The sequence below is a fragment of the Symphalangus syndactylus genome, chromosome 10 (genome assembly GCF_028878055.3).
Source record: "Symphalangus syndactylus isolate Jambi chromosome 10, NHGRI_mSymSyn1-v2.1_pri, whole genome shotgun sequence".
NCBI lineage: Eukaryota > Metazoa > Chordata > Mammalia > Primates > Hylobatidae > Symphalangus > Symphalangus syndactylus.
The window spans coordinates 33,920,388-33,948,190 of record NC_072432.2 but is presented as its reverse complement, the minus strand read 5'-3'; the positions used below and the strand labels follow the sequence as shown (position 1 = coordinate 33,948,190).

Genomic DNA, 27,803 nt, shown 5'->3' with positions numbered 1-27,803 from the left:
AAAAAAAAAAAAAAATGCCTGAGATGTTTTCTCCTGGCACACTTATGATGCAGAAGGAAGGAGAGATGTTTGGGTGCATTCAGTTCTTCCTCTATTTACACCTTTTCAGTTTTCAACAAAAATATATTCTCTAGAAATGGATAAGGAATCATGTTCTTTTTTCTTTTCTTTTCTTTCAGTATATGAGAAAAAATATATATAAGGAGAAACAAAAAAAATCCCTGGAATATTTTATGAAAGACTTATACAAAGCACTCATTCTGCTGACATAAGGGCAAGTGTAGAATTATAAACTTTTTTATCATAAATAAAATTAAATTTTTATGATCATATGCTCATTGCTTAAAATCCCACAAATGAAAATTTATCATGGAAAAATAGAGATATTTTGAATACTAAAGTCCTTTATTCAACAACACAGAAATTTCACAAAAACAACTTTACTGGGCAAATTGAATGTGATTTTTTTTACTTTTTTTTTTTTTTACAGTTTTGTACATGCCCCATAAGTAATTTTCTTTAATAAATACACTGTTTTCCAAAACCGTTTTTTAAATAATTGCACAAGCATACATACACCTTACACAAATATCTATTAGAAAATTTAATAGATAACTGCACAGTTCAGAAGAGGAGAACACTGTGAAAGGAGTACATTTTGTGGCCCATGTTCCTGAAATATCTGTTTTGCAATTGTGAAAATGGAATCCCTCCTAATATAGTAGCTGTCTTTTATTCACTGGGAATACAGATCTCAGTGTGAAATGCCAAATTTAATAAAAAAAAATCTGAAACATTTAGCTGTTACATGAGAACCAACTGTTTGATATTACTGTGAATCTAACCATGATCAAAGACCCACTACAGCTTTTTGCTGAACATATTTGACCCTGAATAGTGTGTTCATTTAACTGCTTTCCTTTTTTCATTATTTGATTACAGATACTTATCAGCTTAAAGACTTTACATGCTTTAGCATTAATTGCACAACTTACCTATCAGGGTTTCTGATTAAAAGGAAGAGAATATTCCTTTCTTTTAGTGATTGCTTGATATTAATTCATAATAAGTCCACCATCTCTCACTCTCTATAAATGTGTTTAGAAGAAGGAAATTGAGTGTTGGGAATTAAGCAACCAGGAGACATTTTTATATACTCCTACAGTGGGGGAAGACTTCTTATTTTCTTTCCCAAGGATGGATATATTTCTACTTTGAATCTGACTCCACTTGTAGACAGACAGGCAGAGTCCATCAGAAAGCCACTTTGGTCTGAAGGCTTAGTGAGAGGTTTGCATTAATGATGTTCTTCGTGATGTTATGGTGCTGAGTGACAACTGAAAAGGAAATTGGCTTACTGCACTATGTATCAATGCCTCAAGTATTTACCATGCTGTCCCCAAATGCTGGCAGATTATGGCATCTCTCTATCCACGCCTAGGGAGGACAAGATCCTGTGTGCGTAGACCACTCTTACAAAGTTTTTTATTCAGTTTATGTGATATATAATTATTAAGTTGTGTATAGCTGTCCGCACAATCTACATTCTGAATTTTCTTGACAGTGAATATAAAACATACAGTGAGGAATATTTAAAAGTTACATTTCATTGGTATTTTAAAATCATGAAAAATGTAAACCTTCAAATCACTGCCTTAGGTTTATAATGATAAGCTTTACAAGTTCTCAGTACATGGACATATGAGGAAGAAAACTACAGAAAGGCCAGAAGAGTCATCTCTTTCTTCAGCATCACCAATGAGAACTTTATATGCACCCTACATTACATAAATGGAGTTTAACCAAAAACATTAAAAAGTGGGTGGTATAAAAGAACAATATCAAGAATAAAAAACATAAGAGAATTAATGAAAAGCTACACTTTCTCATTTCAGTAATCAACAAATTTTTTCATTAAAAAAATGAATTGACATGTAAAACACCACAGTTTACAATATACAGATTCATTAGTTCTTCTAGAAAGCAAACAAACAAAAGCACAGCAAGACATGCACCACTAGAATGTATTTTAGACTCTCAGTATACTTCTATGAGATCTTTATGTTATTGTATGCCTAATATAGCCTGAATAGAAGTTTGTTTCACTTCTGTAATAACAATCATCATTTTCCAAAGAGCAAGGCAAGCTTATCATTCAAGTGTGAAAGTAAGTTTTCACTTACTTGTAATTAATTAGCAAACTGGTAAACAAAAAAACAAAAAAAAAAAAATGGAAAAAGAAAAAAAAAAAAAAAACTCATACAGCTCTCATTGGTCCCAGAGCAGAAGCTGAAATTCTAACTAGATAGAAACCCTCAAAGAAATATACATCAAGTAGAAAGCTATCTCAAAATTAATACAGTATACAGCACATTTTAGCTTATAATCATTTAATTCTCATCTCTAAACATGGATGGGTGTAATACATCACGAGTTTTTCTTGAAAACGCTTGTTGACCATAACTGTGGACCATGTATTCATACTCTATGTGAGGTAAGTCACACTTGATTTTCAAATTGGCATGTGTGCATGCTTTGTCCACCCTCCCCCAGTACTTTCACCACGAAATACTTTCTGCTTTTTAAAAAATCTTTTCTGTCTTATATCCCATTGAAATCTACAACTAAATTTTTAAAAATATTCACTTACTAGTCTTTCCAAATCTTTACAGCTTCTTTCATTGTACCATACCCTTTCTCTTCTCAAATTATCTTTCTTCTCGTGATTTACTTTGCTAACATTTTTCAGCAAGCTAATGGATTTAGTGGGTTAAATCAACTGGCTAGTGGACAAAGAACAAAAAGTTGCAGTAAGTAACTTTGATACTCCACATATTTTTGCTAAACCCTGTTCTACTCCTGAAACTGAAAATAGTCTTTATAATTGGGACAAACAAAAATAAAATGAAATGTAAATATTTGTCTTGATGGGACGGCCTTAAGAACCCTGACTGTGGTAAGAAAACCAACTCCAACATGAAAAGGTAGCACAGGTTCTATGAAGCATTAGATCTTTTGTGTGTCAGTTGTGGGGGGAGGGGTATGTCATGCATTTATGAAATTCCAGAGACTGTAGCCCTGCCTTCTCAGGAATGAAAGCATCAAGTGACAAGAATGGAAATGGCAGCAATGGAGCATTTTACTGAGGGACCAGGGGAAGACCACTAGTCCAACTGGGTGGCTATCAGAAAAGAAAATAAAAAGAGATAAAATGTCTCACTTTTATGAATATGTTTAATTCTTTGTAAATTAAAAATATATCAAGCCCTGCCTCAAGGCAGAAGCCCTCAACATATTCAAGTGTTAAAACTACCCATTTAATATCATACATGGAGTTAAAACATTGGGGTAGTTTTTATTAAGATTTTTTCCTACACAAAAAATAAGAAAAAAATTAAGAAACAATAAAACGTACACAGCCCATGTTGGGCTGGGGAAAAAAGTCAGTTATAAATTTTCCCCTCCTAAGATATGATACTTTATTCTTTAGCCTAAAAAACACTGTTTTTATAAAAAAAAAAAAATTATACAACTGATTCTGCATTTTCCAACTACTCTGAGTACTCTGCCTTACAGTGCAACCCAAGACAAGTCAACTACACTAAGTATTTGGGAGGTATACCCTTCTGTACAGCTCATTTGTAAGCAATGCAAGTGCATAACCACTACTCTAATATAGTGCTCAAAAGATTAATTGAAACTTTCATAACATCTTCCCCTCTTATAACAATAAAACTGAAGGTAATTGGTGGATGCGTCATAATCTTTTCATCTTGTAAAACTTGGCATCAAGTCTCTACAGAAAGATGCATGGCAAAATGGTGCCAGTGCTGTTGCTGCTTCTAAACCACTGGCAAAAAATAGTTAAAGCTAAAATTTATTGCTCCAGATTTAACTTGCAGAACCATACTGTTGTGTACAAACTGTTAATCTCCATAGATGCTCAGACATGATTGTCTCCTTGTGTCTAAACACACAAAATACAAGCTGCTATCTGTACAGTTTACAGTACTGAAACACATAGATTTGAAAATGAAGTATAGATATGTACTTTGCAAAGATACATGATTTTACAGCAGGGGTTTACCCAAACTTATTTTTTACAGCCACTTTCAAAATAGACAACAACTTCACTACTATAGCTAAATTACATCAAAGAAAGAATCAGCGTATTGAAAGTAAATAGACTGGCCAATTCTCCAAGCTCCCACATTATTTTTATGTCTTTTTTCTTTTCTTTTCCTCTTTTTTTTTTTTTTGAAGAAACCCCTATATGTAAAATGAAAATAATTTCTGGATATTTTCTTCAGTGGTGGACTAAGCAGTTTCTTAAAACAAGACATTAGTTTGCCCTTCATTTTCAAATGCCTTGAAAATAAGATCTACTACTGCTTTAAAAGAACCATCGGAATGCTTCAGCGCTGGGAACAGGTGTTCTCTATAAAAAAAGAGCAAGAAAACAAGTTAAGCTTTCTTTCTATGCCAATATAAAATTAGATTTTTCTCCTTTACACTTCAGCAATATTTTTAGTTACCAATATACAACATAATGACTTGTATATTTCAACATTTAATAAAAAGAAGAATTGCTCAATCTTAGAACATGACAATAATCAGAATATTGAATTTAATGCTAACTTGCTGAATATACTGATTAAAACACACTGGTTTAAAAATATAGGAAATGCAGCCTGAAACACGTATAGGAAGCAGAATAAAGGTAAAGTTCAACCTCTTAACCAATATTAGGAAGACCAGTCAGCACAGGTACTTAAAATCTATATCTGCCTTGCAGAATGCCTACATCATTTTGAGTGGATCATCTTACCGTCAGGATAACATACACAAAGAAGCCACAATCACATAATGAAGAAAGAAATGATTCACTTTTGCTGGTTAGCTTTCTACATTAGTCCTTTCTCATGATAGATATTTATTTTGTATTTCTGTATTTCTAAAGACACAATCAGCTATGCACATGGTCTTAAACATGAGTGAGACATATAAGCATTCTATGCACTTTAAAATGACTATGATTGAATTACTCTGCCTCTAACCACCCTACCAAAAATGCAATCAAAAACTGAAACTGAAATTTAAGCCACCGTTTTATGTATAAAAATCACAATATATACATACATATCCAATTATGTAAAGCTGATGTTCAAAATTCAGTTAAGTAATTTATTCTGAAGATTTTCTCAAATGGCAGAATAATAACAAGTATCAATATTACCTGCAACACTTATCAATCATTAAATCCTAAACATATTTTATAGGCTAGTGAGAACTATACTGATAAAATACATCACTGTTTCAAAGTGAGTTTGTATTTTCAACAAATATATATATAAAGTAAATTGATTACTAACCAATGATATTCAATGAAGCATAACTACCCTATGGAATTGTAAACGTACTATAAATGGTTTCTCCAAAGAAGTATCAAGCTAGCACCAAAGTATAAGCAACCATTTTAACAAAAAGCTTACAGTTACTACGAGGTTTTCTTGTTAGGTAAATGGTAGTTAAGCTTGAATTTTCTATGTACATTAACATCCAATAACTCCTCATGCCATATCCTTCCTTAAAATGTATTCTAATGATATACATAAAACAATCACATGAATATACAGTGAAGGTATGCAAGAAACAACAAGCTAAGAACACATTCTCCTGTAAAAGAAAGTTGACTTTATTCCTTAGACTAGCCCAACAAGCCTGTATAAATCGTAAGATGGCTGCTAAGGATAAATAAGTATATAAATTGATGTGTTGAATGTAAGTGCCAATATATTTACTAGGTAAACAAAAACACATGAACACATACATACACAAACATTCCTTGTAATGCATCTTAAAACTTTGTTAATAGCACGTGATTTTGGGATTTCAGAAAATAAACACAAAATTCTACTAAAAACCCTCTAATAATTGAAGTTAGCTTTTATTTACTTTCTCACACGTGTTATTTGGTTGACATTGTCCTATTGTAATTATGTCATCTAATAATAAAAGTATTAATTGATTAGGATGTCAATTAGAAATCAATAAAATAAATATTTTGGAAAGCAAACCTGCTTTTCACTATCCGTACTAAAATAATTTTTTAAAAGACTGTCCTCACCACAAACACAATAAATTTCAAAATGACTCTGTTGAGAACAAATCATTGATAAATGACTATCTTCCTACTCCAAGTTTGCATATACGTATACAGAACAAATCTACCTGAGCAGCGCTTTCTAAAAGCACGAACAAAAAAGTTCACTATTCTCATGGAAATTGTACTGATCTCATTAACATGTATGCCTTACTCTTGATGGTTTCGTCGGTTTTCTCCTTTCCAGCTCACTATGCATACCTGAATCTCTATCATTTGATTTAGTTGGTGAGAAAAACTCCTTTACTACTTTCTAAAGTTAACTTTTGGATAAATGTAATAATTATATTCTTTGATTACATTAATTTAATCATTATTAAGAAGCTATATGAAGTAATAAGAAATAGAACATGCCCATTCTAATATTCATGCTTTATACACACAGAAAAGCAATAAATGAAAACTTAAAAGTTTACACCAGATGCTAACTTACTGGCTGATGCCAACTAAGAATACATTTTATATAAGTATGCACACTTATATAAATGTAGTCATTTCTAACGAGATAAGTTAGATCCAAGCATATTCATGCAATTATAGATCTATGGTTACAGATTCACATATGAAAAATAAACATGTGCATATATATTCATATATATTCACATTTATGTGTATATGTATGACACAGAGATGCCAACTTACTCTCAGATGCCAACTGGAAACAAGATTATAAATATATACTTATGTAATCTTGTATCTTGATAAACATATATGTTTACGACGATAAACAGCAAAAATATATGGAGTACATTTTTTAAATGAGATGAAGTCCTTATGTCTTAGATATACTTTTAAATCTCTTTTCCAATTCTCGCTCTTCCTGTGCCCCTTTCAGCTACTCAATTTTATTTGCAACATTTAGGAAAAGCAAGCTTATAAAATGCCACTTAGTGTCAAAGGTCATTGGTGTGGGAAAAAAAGATAATCACTTCTCAAAACCTGTTAGCAGTAAAAATTAATTAAACAATGCAAACACGAGAAAAGCAGAACAAAGGTTTTCTACACTTACTTGATATTACTGTGCATCGTGATATTACTATGCATACATTGAGACCAGTATGCATCCCCAGATGTAAGAATATGGACAGTTTATTGCAGGAGAAGTGAGAAGGTAAGCAGGGAAGCCTCTTTTAAAAATTATTTCTTCCTTATATTAAGATCCTTGAGGTCAAGAAGCCTAAAAATGATTAGTTGGGAAATCACCAAATAAAATACGTGAGAAAAATTAGGAAAACCACTGGTGCAGTAATTAGAAAATAATCAAGGCACACACCAGAAATTTGTAGTAAGGTTTCTCTAACAGTTGTATTTCAGGATTTTAAAAGTGTCAAAACTCTTTAGGGTCCTGTAGCCTACCCAAAATAGATGTATATCTAATCTGCTGCCCAATTTTCATCAGGAACAATGGAAATGTACTTTAGGACTGATTGAGTTTGTTTCAGCCAAGCTGAGTGAAGCAACAATGTTTTAATAGATAAAATATTGAGTTAAACTACAGGTTTCTAACTAAGTTTGTACTAATTTGGGGACACATATTTTTTCATTCTGTCAACTAATGAGGTTATCCTTGTAAGAAGACTTCTTTTTAAATGGTGCGGGGGCTCAGCACACCAATGTGCGGGATTCAATACCCTGACCAGCTACCTTCGGGTTATATAAATTCAAAGTCCCAGCTAGGGATTCACACTCTTGATGAGATTACAGTGACTTTCTGGATCTCAGTGATGCTTGCAGGGGATCTTTATCCTGAGTGACAGGAAAGCCAGATTCCCCTGAAGAGAAGGGGGTGGGGAGGTAAAGAATAGAATTGAGTTGATCAGCATTGTTTAAGGCAGCCTTCACTGTTCATGCAGGTGCAAACACTGACAAACAGCCGTCTTGCTCCTAGGAGGCCTGTGGAGAAACCTGCAGCCCCAGCTCTCTTTCCGGTACTGTTATAAAGCACAGTGTTCCAGAGAATTCACCCCTACACAAACCAGGTACGACACTACCTTCAAGTCTAAAGGAGTCTTCTGTTTCTCCCTAAATTACATTCAAAATAAGGGAATTCCCTTGAATAAAAGTATGATAAAACCTAAGTCCAAGTACATTTTATATTTACTTTTAAAAATAAATTTAAAAATTAATAATGTTCCTGGCAGATATATATATATATATTTCAGTTTGATATTCATTAAATCAGCAGTGATGAAATAATTAAACAACCTACAATAATAAAGAATACGAAAAGCTTTCACCTTAAGGATTTTAGCATGTTTCTCTTCTCATACCTGTGAAGCAGTCACATGGAAAGTGGTATCTTCAGGTGAAGAATGTATCTACATATTCTTGCTAGAAATATGTCAAGTCTAATAAAACATCAGCTCCTAAAAGCTGAAAATGGGGCATCTCTAACTCTGTACATATGAGGATATGTGGATTGGCCATTCATATCTAGGTACAGTGTGTAAAAACGTAGCAATATTTACAAAATTCCACTTAAAATTTTTAATAATGTTAGACCCGAGGTTTCAAAGAGGAAATTAATGATAACTTTTGATGCTGAAATTCACCTTAAATACATACAATTTTAAATTGAGATCATGATTATGAAACTAGAAATGCCTATAACTAAAGTTAAACCTATCTTTCCAATATTTATTCATACACTTTCGAATCTGAAAATTTCAGTGACTCACCTAGGCCTTCAAAATTCTACTGTGAAATAAGATGGCTCTCATTATTTCCAACTGAAGGTCACTATTTGGGGATAGCATTATTTCTTTACTAATCAAAAATAATTTCCTGTTTTCCCATCTATTATTAAAGAAACAAAAGTCATGAAATCATTTTATGATTCCCATATAATTGTGAAGCATGCTTTCTTCCCAACCAAACTTAAGGCAATTTCAGGCTGTAGTTAGCCAATACCACCTATTGTATAACCTTTTGAAATATTGTTTTCACTATGAGGAGTCCCACTATAAGTTTCTTAGACTCCTGGGCCTCTAAGGCCTTGATACTGGAAACCTTCACTGTATTCAAGTCTATCATTTCACACTAGACTGCGAAGACCTTAATGAATCATTGAAATTTTGCAGTAGAAAGTATGCGAATAAATATGACAAAACATAATAATGGACCCCATTGTTTGCCTTTAGTTATTCAATTATATAGATTTTGTTTGTGGCTAAATATAAAACTTTCAAACTTTAGAAATTTCCACATCAACAAATGCAAGAAGGTTCCTTATGGTGAAAAAAACTACCTTTTTTTCTGATTTGGTTCACGAAGAATGCTAAAACATTGTTATATAGGTTCTCGATTATGTTACTAACAAAATTTCAAAATCTACTTGGAGAAATTGGAAATTGTATTACATATACAGTATTGTGAATGTGAACAAACGGATTGACACAAATACACAGAAATATGAATCTTTGAATAATTAATAATTATGATATAAAGTAATACCTAGCAAAGGTGAACACCTCCCCCACAAGTTTTTAGCAGAAAGATTTTTCTATATTCCTTTTGTAAATGCTACATTTTAGAAATCATAGTCTAGTAACTATAATAGAGTTATTAGAAAATACTGGTAAAATATAGGCTAATAATATAAGAGAACTATTAATGATAATCACACAGTCCAATAATTTATTGCCATTATAAACAAAACATTTTATTAATAATATCTAAATTTAAAAATATTTGGAGTAATATAAGTATATACTTATTTCCATTTTTTAAATTACACCTCACTTACTTTTTTCTTCTGCTCTGTTGTAATAAATCCATATTATGTCTGTAATGTATAGCAGATTAATTTTTTTAATAATCCAGATTCATTTATTACACAACTGTATGTCTTTGGTATAATCACATCTTATTTTGGTCTTTATCCAAATATAAATTAAAAACAACTTTCAACATCATCCACTAACTGGAATATTAGACCCCTATTTAAAAAGGGGAAAGCACCAAATAACTAGATAATTTTTATGACATAACTTTTGGAGGCTTTAAATATGATTTTAAGAAACATTCTATATTTTGGTTTCCAAATTGACATTTGTGACCAAGATTTCTCCGATTAATGATGGAGAACTAGAGATGGCCTTTTCATTGATAATTGATTCTCCCTTGGCTGTTGCTCCTGTTGCTCTCTTTGCCTTGCACTCCTACACTGCAACCACCACAGTCACCGTCACCACCATGACAGCATGATTTTAGACTGTGACAGTGTGACTTTAGAAGGTAAACCTAGCTAACTTCTGAAAATGGAAAGATGACTTTCTACATTATGTTGTAAAGGCACTAAGTCAAGTCCATATGGTGATAAAACCTGTCATGAAGACAGCTGTCCAAAGGAGAATGTGTGTACACAGTGGGAGTGGGTTGGTGGGAGGTAAAATGACAGACAGATTACCACCACGATTCACACTGGTCCCCAGAAGCGACCAAAAAATGTACCCACTTTGGCCAAAGGCCTAATGTAACTACTTTAGTTAAGCAAGTCTCTTGATAATGCTATGTGTATATAATTATATTTCAGTTAAATTTGGTAAAAATACTTCAAACCACATCATTCTAACAAGTAAATGTAGTGTATTATAAGTGGGTACTTCAGTGGTTAAAATGTTCTTACCCATATAAAAATAAAATATAGTACGGTGGTACCATGGTAAGCAATAAGAGGAAAATCTTTCAATAATTCACAAATTTAAAAGGCATTTATCAAAACAATTTTATATATTTAACCTTATGTGTAAGAGAATGTGAAAGAAAATTAGAAGTGAAATTAAGATCTAAAAAGTAAAAATTAGGTTAATAAAATCAATACTATACTTTCAAGAATGACTGAAATTATTTTATTTATATATATTCGTATGTTCATATTTCATTTGCATGTATATATATGTATAAATATATATGGTTATAGACTCTAAATAAATATGTATATATATATATGAATATATATGTGTGTATAAAAGTTCAACAATTCAACTTCTTCTCAAGTAATTCCTGTTGAATGCAACAGTATAGCTTTAGGTGAGTTCATTGGTAATTAGCCATTGAAAAACAATGAGCAGGCTTTTCCAGACCAAGTGGTTGGACAATTTTGAAGATCTGGTTAATTTTAAAGCAGTCAGTGAAACTGTATTAACTTTATCCCTTTTTATTGAAGAGAAACATAAATATTCATGTAAAATATTAGAAAATGAGAAGTCACTTAAAAAATCTTAAGAGGTGATGTTTAACCTATCAAAGCTATGATTTGGACACCCTCTAATTTATACGAAAATAAAGTAGTTACCTTTAGCCTCCATAAGCAAATCAATATGGCATATCTCTTTTATTATTATAGTTCTGAGATCTGATAAATATTTATTTCTTAATTACATAGAAGTGAAAATAAGTTTAATAGAAAATTTCCTGTTAGGCTAAGTCAAGTAGCATTTTGGATGTAGTCACTGAACTTCATGTGGCTCAGAATCTGTTATGAACTATCCAACCACTGAGAGAGACTCAGCCTAAAATTCACAGCATGTTTTATGTTTATGAACTACTGAGAGGAATTTAGAAAACATTAAGTCTAAATATTTCGGTCAACTAGATGCTATCACCAAAATAATTTACTTTGATTAAAACTATAGTTCTAATAATAAAATGTAGCTTTTGTTGTCCCTCCCTCTCTCCCTCCTTCTTTTCCCCCTCCCTCCCTCCCTTCCTCCTTCCGTCCTTCCTTCCTTCCCTCCCTCCCTCTCTCCCTTTATTCCTTCCTTTCAATTGCCACCATATGGAATGCTCAAATTAACAATCACTCTGACTTTGACTTTTGGTCTTTTCTCTTAATTCTCTTTTAAAATAATAAAATTGAAAAGTACGGTCAATAATTAATTTAATTTTTATCAAGTCTTTACGTTTCTTAACTGTTTAGAAATATACTTTGGTTCATCTACTTCCATCAAGAAGATAAATACTATTAAGCATTTTCCACTACCATAACATCACGGTAGGCATTTGCTTTTGTGCTAGAACAAATTCTCAAGTATTTAGATTCTAATTTCTCCTCAGGAAGTTTTCATGAACTACCTCTTTTTCTATAAGTATCATGTGCTCCATCCAGAATATATAAATCTATATACTCAGTAGAACATAGCCACATTCAGATAGTCAACTAAGTAGCAAAGTAAATTAATAAGTTTTCCACCATAGGATTTATACGATGTAGTGATTGATATCCTTCTCATCATCATTTTTCAGTAGCCTTTTTTATATGCACAATTCTGTATTTTCTCAGAAATTCTCCTTATGATTACTTAAAAAGTACACTGACATTTTGTACCATCAGTTCATTATAGGGGTTGGATAGCCTTGAGCTCCCTAAACACTATCATTAGTTTCGAGCATTGGTTTTCCCATCTTGGCCTTTCTATGTTTCTAATTGCAGATTGCAGACTTGAGAATTACTTTTAAAAATATTTTTTTAAAAAAACCATAAACATACTTAGTTTTCCTGAAACTAGTTTTTCCACCATGGTAAATGAAAAAAAAAAAAAAAATGCTTAGTGGTTCTAGTGGATCTAAACCCAAACCCATGACACCTTTCCCTAAATTCTGAGACATTAAGTATTGCTTCCCATTTCTTATTGAAACCAGACTCAAGACAACCTTAAGTATGCCATTTCTTTTTGCCAATATACCCCTTTCTGATTTCCCTTAAACAGCAGCAATTCTGTAACCTTCCTGTATTTCCTTCTTCTCTTCCTTGCTTTTATCTTCCCTCCCTCCCTCCCTTCCTTCCTTCCATCCTTTCTTCCTTCCTTCCCTTCTTACTTTCTTCCAATATAATCTTTTCTCTTATTCAGGTAAAACAAAGGTTTCCAGCAGTCTGTAAAATATGCCTTGAAATAAAACAGAAAATATAATACTACGGAATCACATGAGGTAGCAAGGCAGAGATCATATTAGTCTGTGTTAGTTATCTAGATGTGGAGAACTAAACCAAGGATGAGTCAAGGAATCCTAAGGCTTTTAAATAGGTGTGAGATTGATTCCAGAATTTTCTAAAATTTCAGTGTTAGTTTAAATGTGGCCATTTGTCCATTTCTTGGGCTGAAAATTAAAAATATAAATAGGGAGGCCGGGTGTTGTGGCTCACGCCTATAATCCCAGCACTGTGGGAGGCTGGGGTGGGTGGATTACATGAGGTCAGGAGTTCTAGACCAGCCTGGCCAACATGGTGAAACCACATCTCTACTAAAGAAAATACAAAAATTAGCCAGGCATCATGGCGCATGCCTGTAATCCCAGCTGCTTGGGAGGCTGAGGCATGAGAATAGCTTGAATGCAGGAAGTAGAGGTTGCAATGAGCTGAGATCATGCCACTGCACTCCAGACTGACCAACAGACCAAGACCCTGTCTCAAGGGAAAAAAGAAAAAAAAAAAAAAATATATATATATATATATGGAACTAAGTACCTTGGATGAAGGACTAAGACCCAGAGCTAGAGAATTACATGAGTATTGTAAAAAGAGCAGGAATAAAGAACATTTAGGATTCTTTAAACCAGGATTTGCGTGTGTGTATATATGCACTTACATATATATTGGTATATACGTGTGTATGTATACATGGAACTTAAGTCTTGGAAGATAACAGTTCCACCTAAACATCTGTTAAATTGAATTGAATTTATCAAGGGTTTACTATGTGCTAATTAATACCATATATTCATGAATAGACAGCATAGATATAGACCTGCCTGGAATAAGTAAAAATACACTATTTGTAGAAACATTTCAATTTTACTCTTTATCTTGTTAACATTGTTCAAATATAATTTCTTTCCTCACTACAGACTTGTTCAATAGTGATGTTGCTGTTGCTATATTAATGTTTTTCAAATTTGACTGCAACTAAAAGTTATAAATACATTTTACATAGCAACTCAGCACATACATATACATACATTTCTTTAAGTGTACATAACTGAAACAGAAGTTGAACAATACTTGCTATTACCACATGTGATAAACTCATATATTTTCTGTTCCATTTTATTCTAATCTACTTTCTAAAAAATCATGATGGTAAGTTAAAACATTAGTTTCATGGACCACCAACATACTGTCACCTGCAGTTTGATAAACACACCTCCATACTATACAAAAATGAATTCATGTGAAAAGAATCATATGAGGAAAATCTAAAACCACTCCACTTCATAAAGAATTTAACTCTACATATAGCAGCATTACAAAGAAGAGCTAACGTATTTCTCTTTCAATGGAAATAAGCCAAAGTTCTCCCTTCTTTTTCATGGACTAAAGGTAGAGCACACAAAATATTTCATGTTTAATGGAAGACTCCACAACTTTTCACTTCTTATACACCTACATATGACTGTTAATTTTATCCTTTTTTCTTATCTTCACTTCATTAATATCACCACTTATCTAATTTAATCTATTAAAAAGAAGCATTGCCAATAGAGAAGTTATTCCCAAGCATAGTTATTTTTCTACCATTGATTCACCAACACTAGTTCTCGCCACTTCCACACGATTAAATTTATATGGTCTTCTGTTCACTTAAAAATGTATTTAATCTTGTTTCATTCTCTAAATTCTGGAGAAAATATATCTATCTTCTCTGGCATTTGCCAGATTTGCTGAAATAGACAGAAATGTCCATAATTTTTCCTAATCTACAAACATATATCCCTTTCTCTTTTCATCCTACTTGATCCCTATCATTACAGTATTATCAATAATCCAGTTGTGGTTTGGTGTGGGGTGTTTTGTTTCTGTCTTTCAGTCTTTGGGCAAGAAGCAGCACTCTCAGCACCATCTTTCCCATAGTCTGACACTTTACTTTCTCAAGAATGTTTTCTAAAATATGAATTTTAATGCAGAAGAGACACAAATGGGATACCATTTTCCACCCATCTTGGAAGTATTCTCTTTTAGTTACACTTTGGAATTATTCTACCAAATGTTTCAAATGCATAAGTGAAAATAATAACATCAGCTATAACACAATCTGTTTTTCCTTATCTCTAATTCATCTGCCACTTAACTCAAGCCTCAGCTCTGACTCTCAAACCAAAAGTATTGAGTCAAGTCATTAAAAAAAATTATCTTTCTTTTTAAAAAATATTTTCCATCATCTAAAAAGCTTTTATAACAGCTGAAGCAAAGCATACATCCATAATTCCATCTTGTCAAAGTTCTTTCTATACACTGCATTGGATTCTGGCTTAAATATTCCTTTCTCCTTTGTTTCTCATCTTTCTTGGTTAGCATTACAAATCTTTTAGGGCTTATCACTCTTTTTCCCCAGAAAAACACCAGCTATTCCAATTAATGCTTAATAACTGTCTTCATTTTTAAAAATATTCTGTTTTAGTAAAAAACAGAAAAACTTCATATAGCTACTTTACTTTTTATGTAAAAATGCATATCTACCTGTTTTATTTCCTATGTACACTCATATGTATATTTTTTCAAATTTTCCAAATTTGTTAAATATGTTCACTTTCCAATATTTGTTACATATGTTTTCCAACTGGAATTCATTTCTTCCTTATAATTATTCTCTTGACCTCACAAATTCACATTTAGAATATCTCTGTGTCTTGGAAAAAAAAGTCAAATAAAAGTATTGGGTTAGTAACGTGACACACACACACACATCTATCAAAATATATAAAAATTAATAGTGGTGATATGTCTGTGGCAAGGAAGGAGAAAGAGCACTAAATAATTGAAATTGGCTCACCATACTGACTGACTTCACTGGGTAATATGCTCAGTTTCCTAAGACATTTGACAATGCAAGTATAGGAACAAAGAAACATGTTTAATTAGATTTATCTCTTTCCAAGTAAACTCAAGCCATATCTTTGCCAACTGGGTGATTAAAACAAATATTCAAAAACCACATACCACGAATAGACATCAGGGCTTTAATGTCTGAAAACTATAAGTAACCTATTGGTTTGTTATCTATAAATACAGTTGCCTTATCCTCCATTTTTATTGATGGTTTTAAAATTGGACTGAGAAATTACATAGCATCTTTTAGTTTGTCAACAACATTAAACTACATATAATATTAAAATGTTATAAGGTAGGTTGATATTACTTTCATCTTATTGATGAGGAAATAAAGTTCAGAAAAGTTATGCTGATGTACCTAACATTGTTCAACTGTTAAGTTACTTGATACTAGTGGCTCTTTTCACAATTTCTTACCTATGTGGCCACATGGACCACATATAATTTTAAATAAAAAGAAATTAAAATCTAGGAGCTTAGTAGCATATTTCCTGAATATAATTTATATCATTTTATATAAACCAAAGAAATACATCTTGAATATGAGGTCTTTGAAAAAGTAATTGCTTGCTTTGCCACAATCTCTTTAGTAAAAAATGTAGTGGGAAATAAATGGGTTAAAGATTAAGAAAGAAGAAACCAAAAAATTCAGCAGGCATGATTTCATACCTAGCTATGGCTTCTTACGCTCTTAAAATAAATTAAGAGAACGCCCAGAAGTTTCACAGAAGAAAAAATATTTCTCATAATGTTTTAGAGTAGAAGTTAACAAGCCTGCTGGGATCCTTTTAGCCCCTGCAGAGCTAAGTCTTCAACATTATTAAATGGCTGCCGCATCTGAAGTATGGTATAACATAACTCAATAAACAACAGAAAACATATGATGCTGAATGGAGGGAGGCTTTTCGATTACCCTGCAGAATAATTCAATTTCAGGACAGGTGTTTGCATGTGATGGAACAAGATACGACTCAAGGATAAAATCACCCTTATGCCCCTCCCCCAATATTTTGAAAATCCTAAGAATAATAGCAAAATGCTAGATTTAAAAGTATGTTAAAAATGGGCAGAAACACTGAAGCACAAATGGAGGAACAAAATTACACATGCACAAAATTCTCAAAATTTACATGGATTACAAAAAATATATACTTTCTTGAAAACAAGTTTTTATAAAAGATGATGTTTCCTAGGATGTCCTACTTCCCCAGCTAAGATCATCTGACATTTTGATCAGTGACAAAAAGTCACATTACTAATAAAATTTAGATTTTATTTTCAGTTCATTTTTGCTTTTTTACAAACTAATCTGGGAATATGAGAGAAACTATAAAAGAATTAGTCCTTTCTCCAATTTGCATATTTACATGGGCTTTTAAATAAATCTTGAATTTAACTTATGACTTTAACTCGATATTTCTATACGACAAATGCAAGAGTTTATTTTTGGTATTTTGCATAATGGGAGTAAAATATATTTAAGAAATTAAAGCATATCCACTCATATTGAATAGTAGGACATTATGTCAAGCTTTTTCAGAGCAAATTAAAGTGAAATGTTTAAGCATATTCAGACAATCTGACCAGTTGAGGTTGAGCAGTAAATTCTTTTTTTTTTTTTTTTGAGACGGAGTCTCGCTCTGTCACCCAGGCTGGAGTGCCGTGGCGCGATCTCGGCTCACTGCAAGCTCCGTCTTCCGGGTTCACGCCATTCTCCTGCCTCAGCCTCTCCGAGTAGCTGGGACTACAGGCGCCCGCCACCACGCCCGGCTAATTTTTTTGCGTTTTTAGTAGAGACGGGGTTTCACCGTGGTCTCGATCTCCTGACCTCGTGATCCGCGCGCCTCCGCCTCCCAAAGTGCTGGGATTACAAGCGTGAGCCACTGCGCCCGGCCTGTAAATTCTAAGAGCACCAACAATTTTAGAAGACTTTCTTAAAAGCACACTTTCAACCTATGCCTGAGAAATACTCAAATAGTATAATGTTTAACTTTGTATCCAGAAAGATACTTTGTATCCAGAATATTCCAACAACGTTTCCACCCCACCATGGATCTTCAGTCTGGAACCTGTTAAACAATGTTACAACTGGAGCAAATATGGATCAAATCCTGTTCTCTATGCATACCTTTCAATTTTCAGTCTTACAGGCTATTTTATTAAATTGTTCTGTACTTATCAATCTATAAGTCTGACTATGCAAAACTTAACTATTAATTCAGAAAAGTAGATGACTGAGACTAAACAAAATATAGAGAAATACTTCAGTAATCAATTATTTAAGAACTTGAAAAGCCACACAACTTTTATTTCTTTCATCACTAGATACACTTTTCAGAAACCTAAAGTTTATTTTTTTAATTTGCTCTTATATGCCTTGTGTTTCCTTGCTTATATTTTGTTTGATGACGGTTGAATTTCAAATATTCTTATAGCATAATTTACAAATGAATTTTAATTACTTTATTTTACTATTCCTAATTGCCATCTAAAACATGGCTTAGAATTTACATGATGGTTGGATGGGTGAGGGTACTGTTTTCATTTAGGAAGTATTAAAAATGTACGTACGCTTTGTAAGTTTTTAAACTGACAGTTAAAATTACATGTATTTACTGTGGGTACCACATGACATTTTGAAGTATATAAAAAACAACTTTAACTCCCTTGTATTAAATCCAGTGATGGAAAAATAATCTCATTGAACTTGTATTGCAGTTTGATGCCTTGGCCACAAATTCATTTGTGGCTTTAGTCAAAGATAAAATTTTCCAAGCTTTTTCCTTATTATTTATAAAATTGAGGTGCTTTTTCCTACATTATTTATATGTTACATTCTAATGTTAATATACTATCATTTTGTTTAAATTTTATTGAAAAATTTCCTCTTTCCCTTTCATACTCACTTATATATTTGCATTTTTTGGTTAAAATAAAAATATTTTTCTACTGGTAAGTTTCTTATTCTTTAGATGAAAAATTGAAAACTCATTTCTTAAAAATTATGACATAAAAGAAAAACTGGTGGATGTTTCCATTTAAGACACAAAACATTTGCATTTTATCCACAGATTTTTTTTAAGTCACCAAACCTCAGAAATGTATATGTTCAATTATTGACTTATTTTATTAACTAAAAGCTCTTAGTTTGAGTGACACACCTATTTTACATCTGGTCTGCAAGTTAATTTCCTCAGGAGGCAGGTGCCACCTTCCTGCACTCATTACACATGGTGCTTTGTCCAGAGTTTTACAATTGCCATTTATGGTTGGGGCTCTTAGAACTTAACAGCATATACAATATGTCCCTCCTCCCCTATTACACTCTTCTGAAGTAAGTTATCAAGTTTGAGACAGCATTTGAATTTTTTTCTGCCAACCACCTTAGAAGCTCAACCTAACTTGTGGAAAAATTACTGTTGGCCTGTACATTCGGCAGATAGATTTTTAAGAGATAAAAGAAAGGAAGGAAAAAAAATGGAACCATCCTTCTTCCTGACTTTCCAGTTTCTCAATGTCTTCACTATAACCTGCCCTCTCTAGTTTCTTCTCCAGCTCAAGGAAAGTCTCAGTGGTGGCAGTGTGAAACTCACTGCAAAGAGAGCCAAGAGTGGGGGAAGGGAAACCTCCTGAGGCACTGCTTACTAATGTAATTCCATAAATCAACTAATGGGAGAGAAACCAGATCTGTGTGGTCTCTAATGCTGTCCCACAGAGATCAATCATGTCACCTGAACAATGTTCAGAGACTAAGAGGCTGGGGTTGCCCATGGGACAATTTTATCCCTTGAGCCATATCAGATTGGGATATTTTTAAAAGTTAGAAGTTATATTCGAAATGTAACTGTTGTGAATATAAATACTGAAGGATTATCTTTGCAAGAGACAAAGTGTTATCATTTAACTTATCATAAGGATCTCCTATATGACCACGTTTATTAAAACATCGAGGAACTTAATATTTTTCATTTAGGATAGAAATTTTTAAAACAGTTTTTGTCACACAAGGGGCAGAGAGCATTTGTAATGACTGCTTTGAACAATTAGTGGCTATTTTTTTAACAGAGTAATTGACTTAACGAACAGTGGTTATGCAAATACACAGTGCACAGTATAACAGAAAAACTAAATGTTTTGTGTGCATTATCATATCAAATATGATCAAGGGATGATTTTATAAACACATTTCTAGGGCATCATAAGATGCTCTTAAGGTGAGACTAAGCAGAAAAATAGAAGGCAGTTTTAAAAGGAACACTAGGGAGGAGGCTCTGAAAAAAATCTGGATGAGAGTCCCAGCATATCCATGTGAGTCTGTCTTAATTTCAGTTTTCTCACCCTGAAAAAAAATCTGACTATGTCTCCAGTCTTTGGGATGAGAACAAGTCAAAGGGAAGAGTGGCACATGAGGCTTGAAGTGATAAAGAAGAATATATGTTATTATTATGATCCAGATGTTAATTGGCACCCATAATTCAAAGCCAACAAATATTAGCTATGGAGTTTACATCTGGAACCCACAGGTGATATCCACAATGAGTCCCCAAATCACTGCCCTCAGCCAGGAACCCATCCAATCTCTAAAACATTTTCCCAGATGAGGATGGACCAAATTTAAGAGAGAAACCAGGTCAGCAGGGGGACTTTTCACCTTCCTGCAATTCGTCTTCCAGCTTTGGTTCAGTCATGTAAGCCCTGTCACTCTGACATGTGCTCAGCTGGTTTCCTACAACCATAACTGTGTATTTGCACATAGGTTTAAGGCAGTCATGATGGCATTGTCTTTTTTAATGATCTAGATAGGATCTTCTACAATTTTGAAAAAAAAAAAAAAAAAAACTTTTTATTTCTTTTAGCCAAATAGCATTCCGCTAATAATCTTAGCCTTGAAACACAGCCCATGCTCTGATAGAAGGGGTCTGAAGTTAGAAGATCACCTTGAGAGTTCAAAGGAAAAAATCAGCTTCCTATTCTACCCATACCCCACCTTGTGAAGATTAACAGAATTTTGGTGCATGATAATTTTTAAAAAGAAGAAAATGTAGTTTTATGGGATTTTGTTATCAGAATGCCTGAGGAATTTAAATATCACAAGCTTGTAGGAAAAGCATCAAATAAAAAAATTACACCAGCATAGAAACTTGTGCAGAAAACCTATTGGTACTCATATCAAACTCCTCCAGGGTAATTATTTACTAAATAAATCAGAATTATTCAGTTACTACATATCTTAAATTGGGATGCAAGTAGTGCTATGAGTCCAGCTAAAGATGAGGCCTAACAGCAGAACCAAATTTATAATTCTAGATACTACATTTCAAGAGGAAAAATAAAAGCCATGTTGTCCTTATCAACTGGGAATAGAGAATTTCAGTATCAACTGAATTTTAATTTCCCATAGTCCTTAGAAGTTACAATAAATTAATCCGGAAAAGAAGATTCAAAAGCTATTATTTGCCACCTAAGAAAATACATGGACCTGCATTATAGTTGCTATTACCTTTGCACAAAGAAAGTTGCCAAAGAAAATGTAATAAACCATCCAGGAGTAAAGTGAAACTTTCCAAAAAGAGCTGATTTATCTTATAAAGAAGAATAAATGCAATATTTTGATGAAACTGATCATACCCAATAATGACATCAACATAATTCTGATATTTTTAGAATCCTAGAGGGCTATCTAGTTTGATTTACGCAATTAAAGGTTAAAAAAAAAAACTGTATCTTCTTTGTGTTCAAACCTGTACCAAAGATCTTTAACCCTTCTCTTTATTCTTTTAAAGACTGCTTCCTAGTTCATAAAGAAAACTCCTCTGAGCAGTACTCACAATTTTTAAAAGAATGTACAGATAACCCTAAGATAACTTGTGACAGCCACTCTCATCCTGCAATTCACTCCACAGAATGTTAAAATGTTAAAGCACAGAATCCTAAACCCACCATCTACAGTCTCATGTATACATGAACATCTAATTATCTACCCTGTAAATTTTATCAAGAGACTAACTATAACTACTTGTCCAGATTTCTTTGTTTAATATACCACCGAAGTCATTTACCTGTGATTTTTCATTTTTCCCCATTTTTGTTTTGATCAGGACATAATACAAAATTTTTATCAAACGTATCAATCTCTGTATTTAGCATAATTCATAACCTAATTTAACAATTACTTTAGTGAGCATCTGTACAATATCTGTTTTAAAGACCTATAGGTAAAAGAAACTATTATTGACCATATAAGGTATCAACCAAAACTGTGCTTGGTGTATACACCAACTTTGTAACCACAAAATGGTTACTTTGTCCAATGCAGAGCCCAAGGGAAATACTTTTTTTGTAACTGAGTTTTAGAAATTATTCATTCTAAAACTATATAAAATAATTTTTAAACAAAATCACTCTTATCTGCCCTGAAATTAACTAATTGTATCCCTTTATTCTAAGTCACATCTCCTGAAAATTTGCAGGTGGAAATCCGCTTTCAACAGTTTCAGCTTTCTCCAAAAATATCAGATATGCAGAAAATAAAATAGGAAACAAACATTCTGCCTTGATGAGTAGAAAAACGATTCTAGAAGAGGGTAGGAAATCCCCTTCTGAATCCAGGTGCTTCAACTTCGATGAATACTGTTGTGTGGTTTGTTACCGTTTTTTTAATGAGAACGGGCTTGTGTGCCACAAACTGTGTCCTCACTGTTATAAATGGGCCACTAACTTAGCCAGTAAACTTGTATAGGATGTGATGTGTCCAGTCCTTTGGGCAAGATGCCCCACCCTTTTTAATGAGGAGGAGGGGGCATTTTAAACCACCAAGGGAAAACATTGAGCATATTGAATGTGAAACTTCTGATTCTTCAAACCAATTGCATTATTTTTCCCCCAGGGATAAAAAGGAGGGCACTCTCTCTATCAGAAGGGCGGTGTCACGTGAAGTGCAGCTGGGGCGGGTGGTGGAGAGGCCAAGCCTTTCGCAAACCACCTACAACTCTTACCACCTGAATGAAGCTTCTGAGAAGGGGTACTGCATCTTGAAGCCAGACAAGAATCCCTGAAGGGGAGAGGGAGTGAGGAGGGAAGGGGGGAGACTGGGAAACAAGAAATCATCTCCTCTGACCTCTAGTGAAGTGCCAGGTTTTTTCTTTAGCTCTTCACATTTTCTAAATTTGCAGATCTGGTGTCCCGTTTTGCGGTTCCTGCAACTGCTGCAGACGCCACAGTTGATGAGCCTCTTGCAGGGCACGCAGACCCCACACCTTTTCCTCTTCTTCTTGGCTGGGTTGGCTCCGCCAGCTCCCCCTGAGGAGGACGAGGAGGAGGAGGAATGATTCTGCGGGCAGTCTGCCAGATTGGCAATTTGAAACGCACTGTCTGTGACGGCTGCTGAGGCTGCTGCGGGGGAGTGAAGGGCTGTCATGACGATGACCCCTGGAGGTAATGAGATGCCCCCTAAAGCCGGGATAGCGGAAAAAGTCCCCACGCGCTCGGGGAGATTCATTATCTCTGCTTCAGCAGCGCCGCATTTGAGCTTGTTCATGCATTCCCCCGCCAAAGGTCTGCAGTGTTCAGGGGATAAGGTGGAGAGGAAATTAGTATTTGCCATTTGCAACGACGGCTCTGGCGGGCAGCCAGCTTTCCCCAGCCTCTGGGAGTCGTTTCGGTGGTGCATGCTGGTCCTGCTGCCGCCGCCGCCGCCGCCGCCGCCGCCGCCGCCGCCGCCGCCACCGCCGGCGGGGAGGATCGCCGAGGAGGAGGAGGCGGAGGAGGAGGCGGCGGCAGAGGAGGATTTCCTGCCGCCCCCACCGCCCCCGCCCCCGCCCCCGCCGCCGCCGCCGCCGCCACCACCCCCGCCGCCGCCCCCGCCCCCGCCGCTGCCCCAGAGCATGGCGGTGGCGGCGGCGGCGGTGGCCGCGTTGTCGCAGTTCCAGGGGGACATGCCGATGCGCGCGGCGGCCGCGGCGGCGGCGGCGCTGCTGGGGAAGATGGGGGTGGTGATGCGCGCGATCTTGGCCGCCTGTGGGAAGGCGCCCCCGTTGGTCTTGTAGAAGGAGGTGGCAAAGGAGCGGTAGCGCTCCATTTCCGAGTTGTAATCCACAAGGCTGTTCAGAGCCCCCTCGGGCAAGTGGCTTTCCTTGGGCAAGCCCGGGGCCTCCGGGCTCGGCCCGGGCTCCACGCAGACATTGGTGTTCATGGTGCAGGGGGGGAAGAAGGGGTGCAGGGTGGAAGTGGGGACCGCCTGGTCCGACACCTGCGTGGAAAAGGGGGAAAGGTGGGGGGGAGGGAAGGGAGTGATGGTGGTGTTGGGGTGGGGGCCGAGGCGGGTGGGGAAAGTGGGTTCGGGTGGGGAGAGCAAGGTGAGGGCTGCTTTATTCCTCTCTGGGGCTCATTTCCACAGACGGTGAATTCCCAGGCAGCGTCTTCCTTTGCATTATCCTCCAACTGTTACAACTAAAATAAAGAAAGTCATTCCAACGAGCTGCACGAGGAAAAAGATTAAAAATAAATAAACAACCTCCCTCACTAACCCACCGCAGGCACCGAAAGCTCCCACATTCTTCCATCAGGTCGTTTGCATAAGAATCATCAAGACGTGATCCCCCCCAACCCGTCCCCCCCCAACTCTCCCAACCCCCGCTCCCTCCCTCCCCACAGCAACCACAGCTCCTCCCCCCTATTCTTATAACCCTCCTGAGAAAATGTATTAATAGCCAGGATACCCGGGGAAAGAGGGAAGACGGGGGTGACAAACGCCTAAGGAAAAGGGCAATTGGAGTGCTAAAGACATGCAAATCATGGGTGGGAGGGCGATACTACCTATAAGCAGAGGGCATTTAAACATTATGAAATGTGTGAACAAGTGCTGCCTGGGCATGCAAATGCTGTAAAGTAGAAAACAGCAATGGCCCTATGAGGAAAATGAACAGGAAATTAGCAAATGAAGTACTGAGAAAGTCTACAATACATCCGAGTATAAACTGTAAGCAAACACAATACAACTGAGAGCTAAGAGACTGCCCACATACAATCTGAACTAAAGAGGCAGGGAAAAAAGAACTACCAGCTGCCACAGTGTCCTTCTGTGTCTGCGGTCATTAGTTTGAATCCCAGCACAGCTGGCTCTGTTAGGGTCTTAATTCAATGGACCAAGGACAGGTCTCAATTGTACAAGCCATTTGGTGGTGGGTCTTGGTGGGGGTAAGAGGGTGGTGTTCTACTTGATTTTTTTTAAGGTAGAAAATAGAGATAAGCCAGATAATTACATATATACATATTTATTTATATCAGCAATGTCTCAGGTTTTAAACCAAGTGCCTGCAGCCTCTGTAAGAACATTCCTAATCATTCCTAATGGAGATTGCTGTCTCTTCCCAAGACAAGAGAAAAAGCATGGGACTTTTTGAAAAGGATCTCTCACAATCACTAATTTTTACATTGAGTAAAAGTGGGGGGGAAGCCTTTAAGGTGTTCTTTGCCAGAGAAAAATAACCATCAAAATTATTTTTTAATTTTGCTCTTTTTAAGAGGAAAGTTTAATGTTAACTGGGTATTTGCATTCATCTCCTTGCTTACAGGCCATTATTATGCTTTAGGAAGAGATATTTTAGTTGTTTATTACAGAGGGAGAAGTACATCACAGCCTTTTAAGAAGTAAAGCAAAGGCATAAAGTGTATATTCACTTAAAAAACCAGTTTCTTTGTTTCCAGATTTTTTGGCCAGAATATCTTTTTGTGACATCTTTTGAAGCCCATAGATTGGTCTAGAATGCAGAGTTCAGGGAATTCTACATGGGGGCCCAATAGTCTCAGTCTCAAATATTCAGAGTTCAAAATGGTTATCAATTATAGTAATTATGCTTATAATTAGGTTAATGAACCAGTTATGCCCAAACTCCAAGTGCAAAAACTTCAAGACCTACTGATGAGGTGCTCTAAAAAGAGGGGTTTATGTAAACAAATCCCTATTAGGCAAAGTAAATCAAGATAAGGAACCTCACCCCAGGCTGGATTAGAAGCTTGCAGGCATCTTTCAATCACAGCAAGTCCCTAATCACTCAGGAACCACCTCTGTGGTTTCGCATTAGGGAAAACTGCTCCCTTCTGAGGTCTGAGGGCAATACAAAAGGTGCCCCCAAAATGCTCTTGGCTAAATATTCTTGATGCTTGGAAGGGGTGGGGGAAGACACAGCAAGAATATGCATATAGCTTCAGTTTCTCTGAATCACATTGTAACTGCAAGACCATAATACCTGCTACTCAGTAAAAACTAGTTATGTCAACCATGCATTAGATATCATCACATTGAGTGGAGGGAAAATTTTCAACGTTTTAGTCTTTTGACCTTGTTCCAAATAAAGAAATAATTTAATGTCCCTTTTTTAGAGTCTTAGAGTGGTGTTTCCAAACACAAGCTTTCCTTGCTTTTCTGATTGCCATCACCACCCCTCTTCCTACCTCAAGGTTTAATACCACCAGAAACTGTAGAAAATGATTATGCCCAGTATCCAGGTCATTATTGTTTAATCAATGCATCTCTGGATCATGAAAAAGGTATCTAAGCCACAGCTATTGTTTGGATTTTATTAAAAAACAAAATAAAACACACACAAATAACTATAGTTCTATGCCAAAGCTAAATTAGAGATCCATACTTCATGATCCTGTTTTGCCTTTAAACAATGTGACTTTACATGCCTAATACTGTATGTCTGGTCTACCAGAGACATAGAGATCAAAGGTCATATTTAACATTCAGGAGGAGGGGCGGGTGCAGATTAATTAATAAATTAATACAGCGACGCTTTTTCTTGCTGGAGTCCAGCATTAATAATCTACTTTCACAATCCCAACGGACAGCAAACATTTAAGAGAAAAAAAAGCCAGAGAAAGAGAAAGAACAATCACTTACCAGTCTCTTTTTATTTGGGGAGCCTTAGAATTTGCAGACGCTGCCAGTCTGCCTTTAATTAGTTGCACATCACCCCCTAACACAAAGAAACACAAATCCAGATGTGTCTTGGCAGCTCCCAATTACAACTTTAATACTTGTAAACAAACTGTTGGGGAGGGGGGGATAAATAAATATGCGGATCAAAAAAAATACCTGTAAATGGCTTTTTTTTCTTGTTGCAGAAAGAAGGAGGAGGAGATGGTGTTAGTGGTGGGGGTGGAAGGAGGAGGAGGTGGGGGGAGAGGAAAGAGTCGAGTGTGAGTGTATGTGTGAGAGCGCGGGGCTGTTGTCGGTGGTCTCTCCTCTCCCAGCGCGTTGCTCTCCGTCCGTCTCCAGTCGCTGTGTGCGAGGGAGGGAGGGAGCCGGGGAGTCTCTCCTCTCTCTCTCCTCTCTCTCTCTCTCTCTCTCTCCCTCTCTCTCACCCTCCCCCCTTCTCTCTCTGTTTGTGTGTGTGCGAGTGTGCGGTTGCTGGGGGAGGGGAGCCACAGAGAAAGGCGAGGGAGGAGGTGTGGAGGCTGGGGGCGGGGGCGCGGGGGTGGGGGTGATTGGCGCCGAGGTGAGGAGGACGCAGGGACGTGGACACCTACTGATGATTGGCTGCAAATTACACGGGGAACAAGAGGCGCACGCGGGCCAGCACTCCTTTTCACAAATCCTCTCCTCGGCAGAGGAGCCACGTTTTCCCTGCTCGCCTGCGGATCGCCCTCCCTCCTCGCGCCCGGCTCTCCGGCTCAGCCCAGCACACAGGGCTGTTGATTATTTTCTTTTGCTCTCGGAGATAATTGTTTGGAAGGGTTGGAAAGAGGGCGTTTCCGCCACTCTGCGTGTGGGGTGTGTGTGTGTGTGTGTGTGCGTGTGCGGGTGTG

The 27,803-nt window shown here is 35.9% G+C and overlaps 1 protein-coding gene across 2 annotated transcripts; it reads right to left on the bottom strand.

The window, feature by feature from the left end:
- Nucleotides 1-384: 384 nt before the first annotated feature.
- On the bottom strand, nucleotides 385-27,359 carry CXXC4 (CXXC finger protein 4). Of its 2 annotated transcripts, XM_055296846.2 has the most exons (4): nucleotides 27,091-27,359; nucleotides 26,896-26,971; nucleotides 23,107-24,437; nucleotides 385-4,438 (listed from the first exon to the last, which is right to left on the bottom strand). In XM_055296846.2, the coding sequence occupies exons 3-4, from the start codon at nucleotides 24,178-24,180 to the stop codon at nucleotides 4,394-4,396; spliced, it is 1,119 nt and encodes a 372-aa protein (XP_055152821.2). In that variant the 5' UTR covers nucleotides 24,181-24,437; nucleotides 26,896-26,971; nucleotides 27,091-27,359; the 3' UTR covers nucleotides 385-4,393. The 2 variants fall into 2 exon arrangements, with proteins under 2 accessions (XP_055152821.2, XP_055152823.2); XM_055296848.2 differs by lacking the exon at nucleotides 26,896-26,971.
- Between the last annotated feature and the right edge of the window lie 444 nt (nucleotides 27,360-27,803).

Excerpts from the sequence above, each read along its gene's own strand:
- CXXC4 (XM_055296846.2), bottom strand. The coding sequence starts at position 24,180 with ATGAACACCAATGTCTGCGTGGAGCCCGGGCCGAGCCCGGAGGCCCCG. Across the intron at positions 4,439-23,106 it reads AACCTGGCACTTCACTAGAG|AGAACACCTGTTCCCAGCGC; the intron begins GTCAGAGGAGAT and ends CTTTTTTTATAG.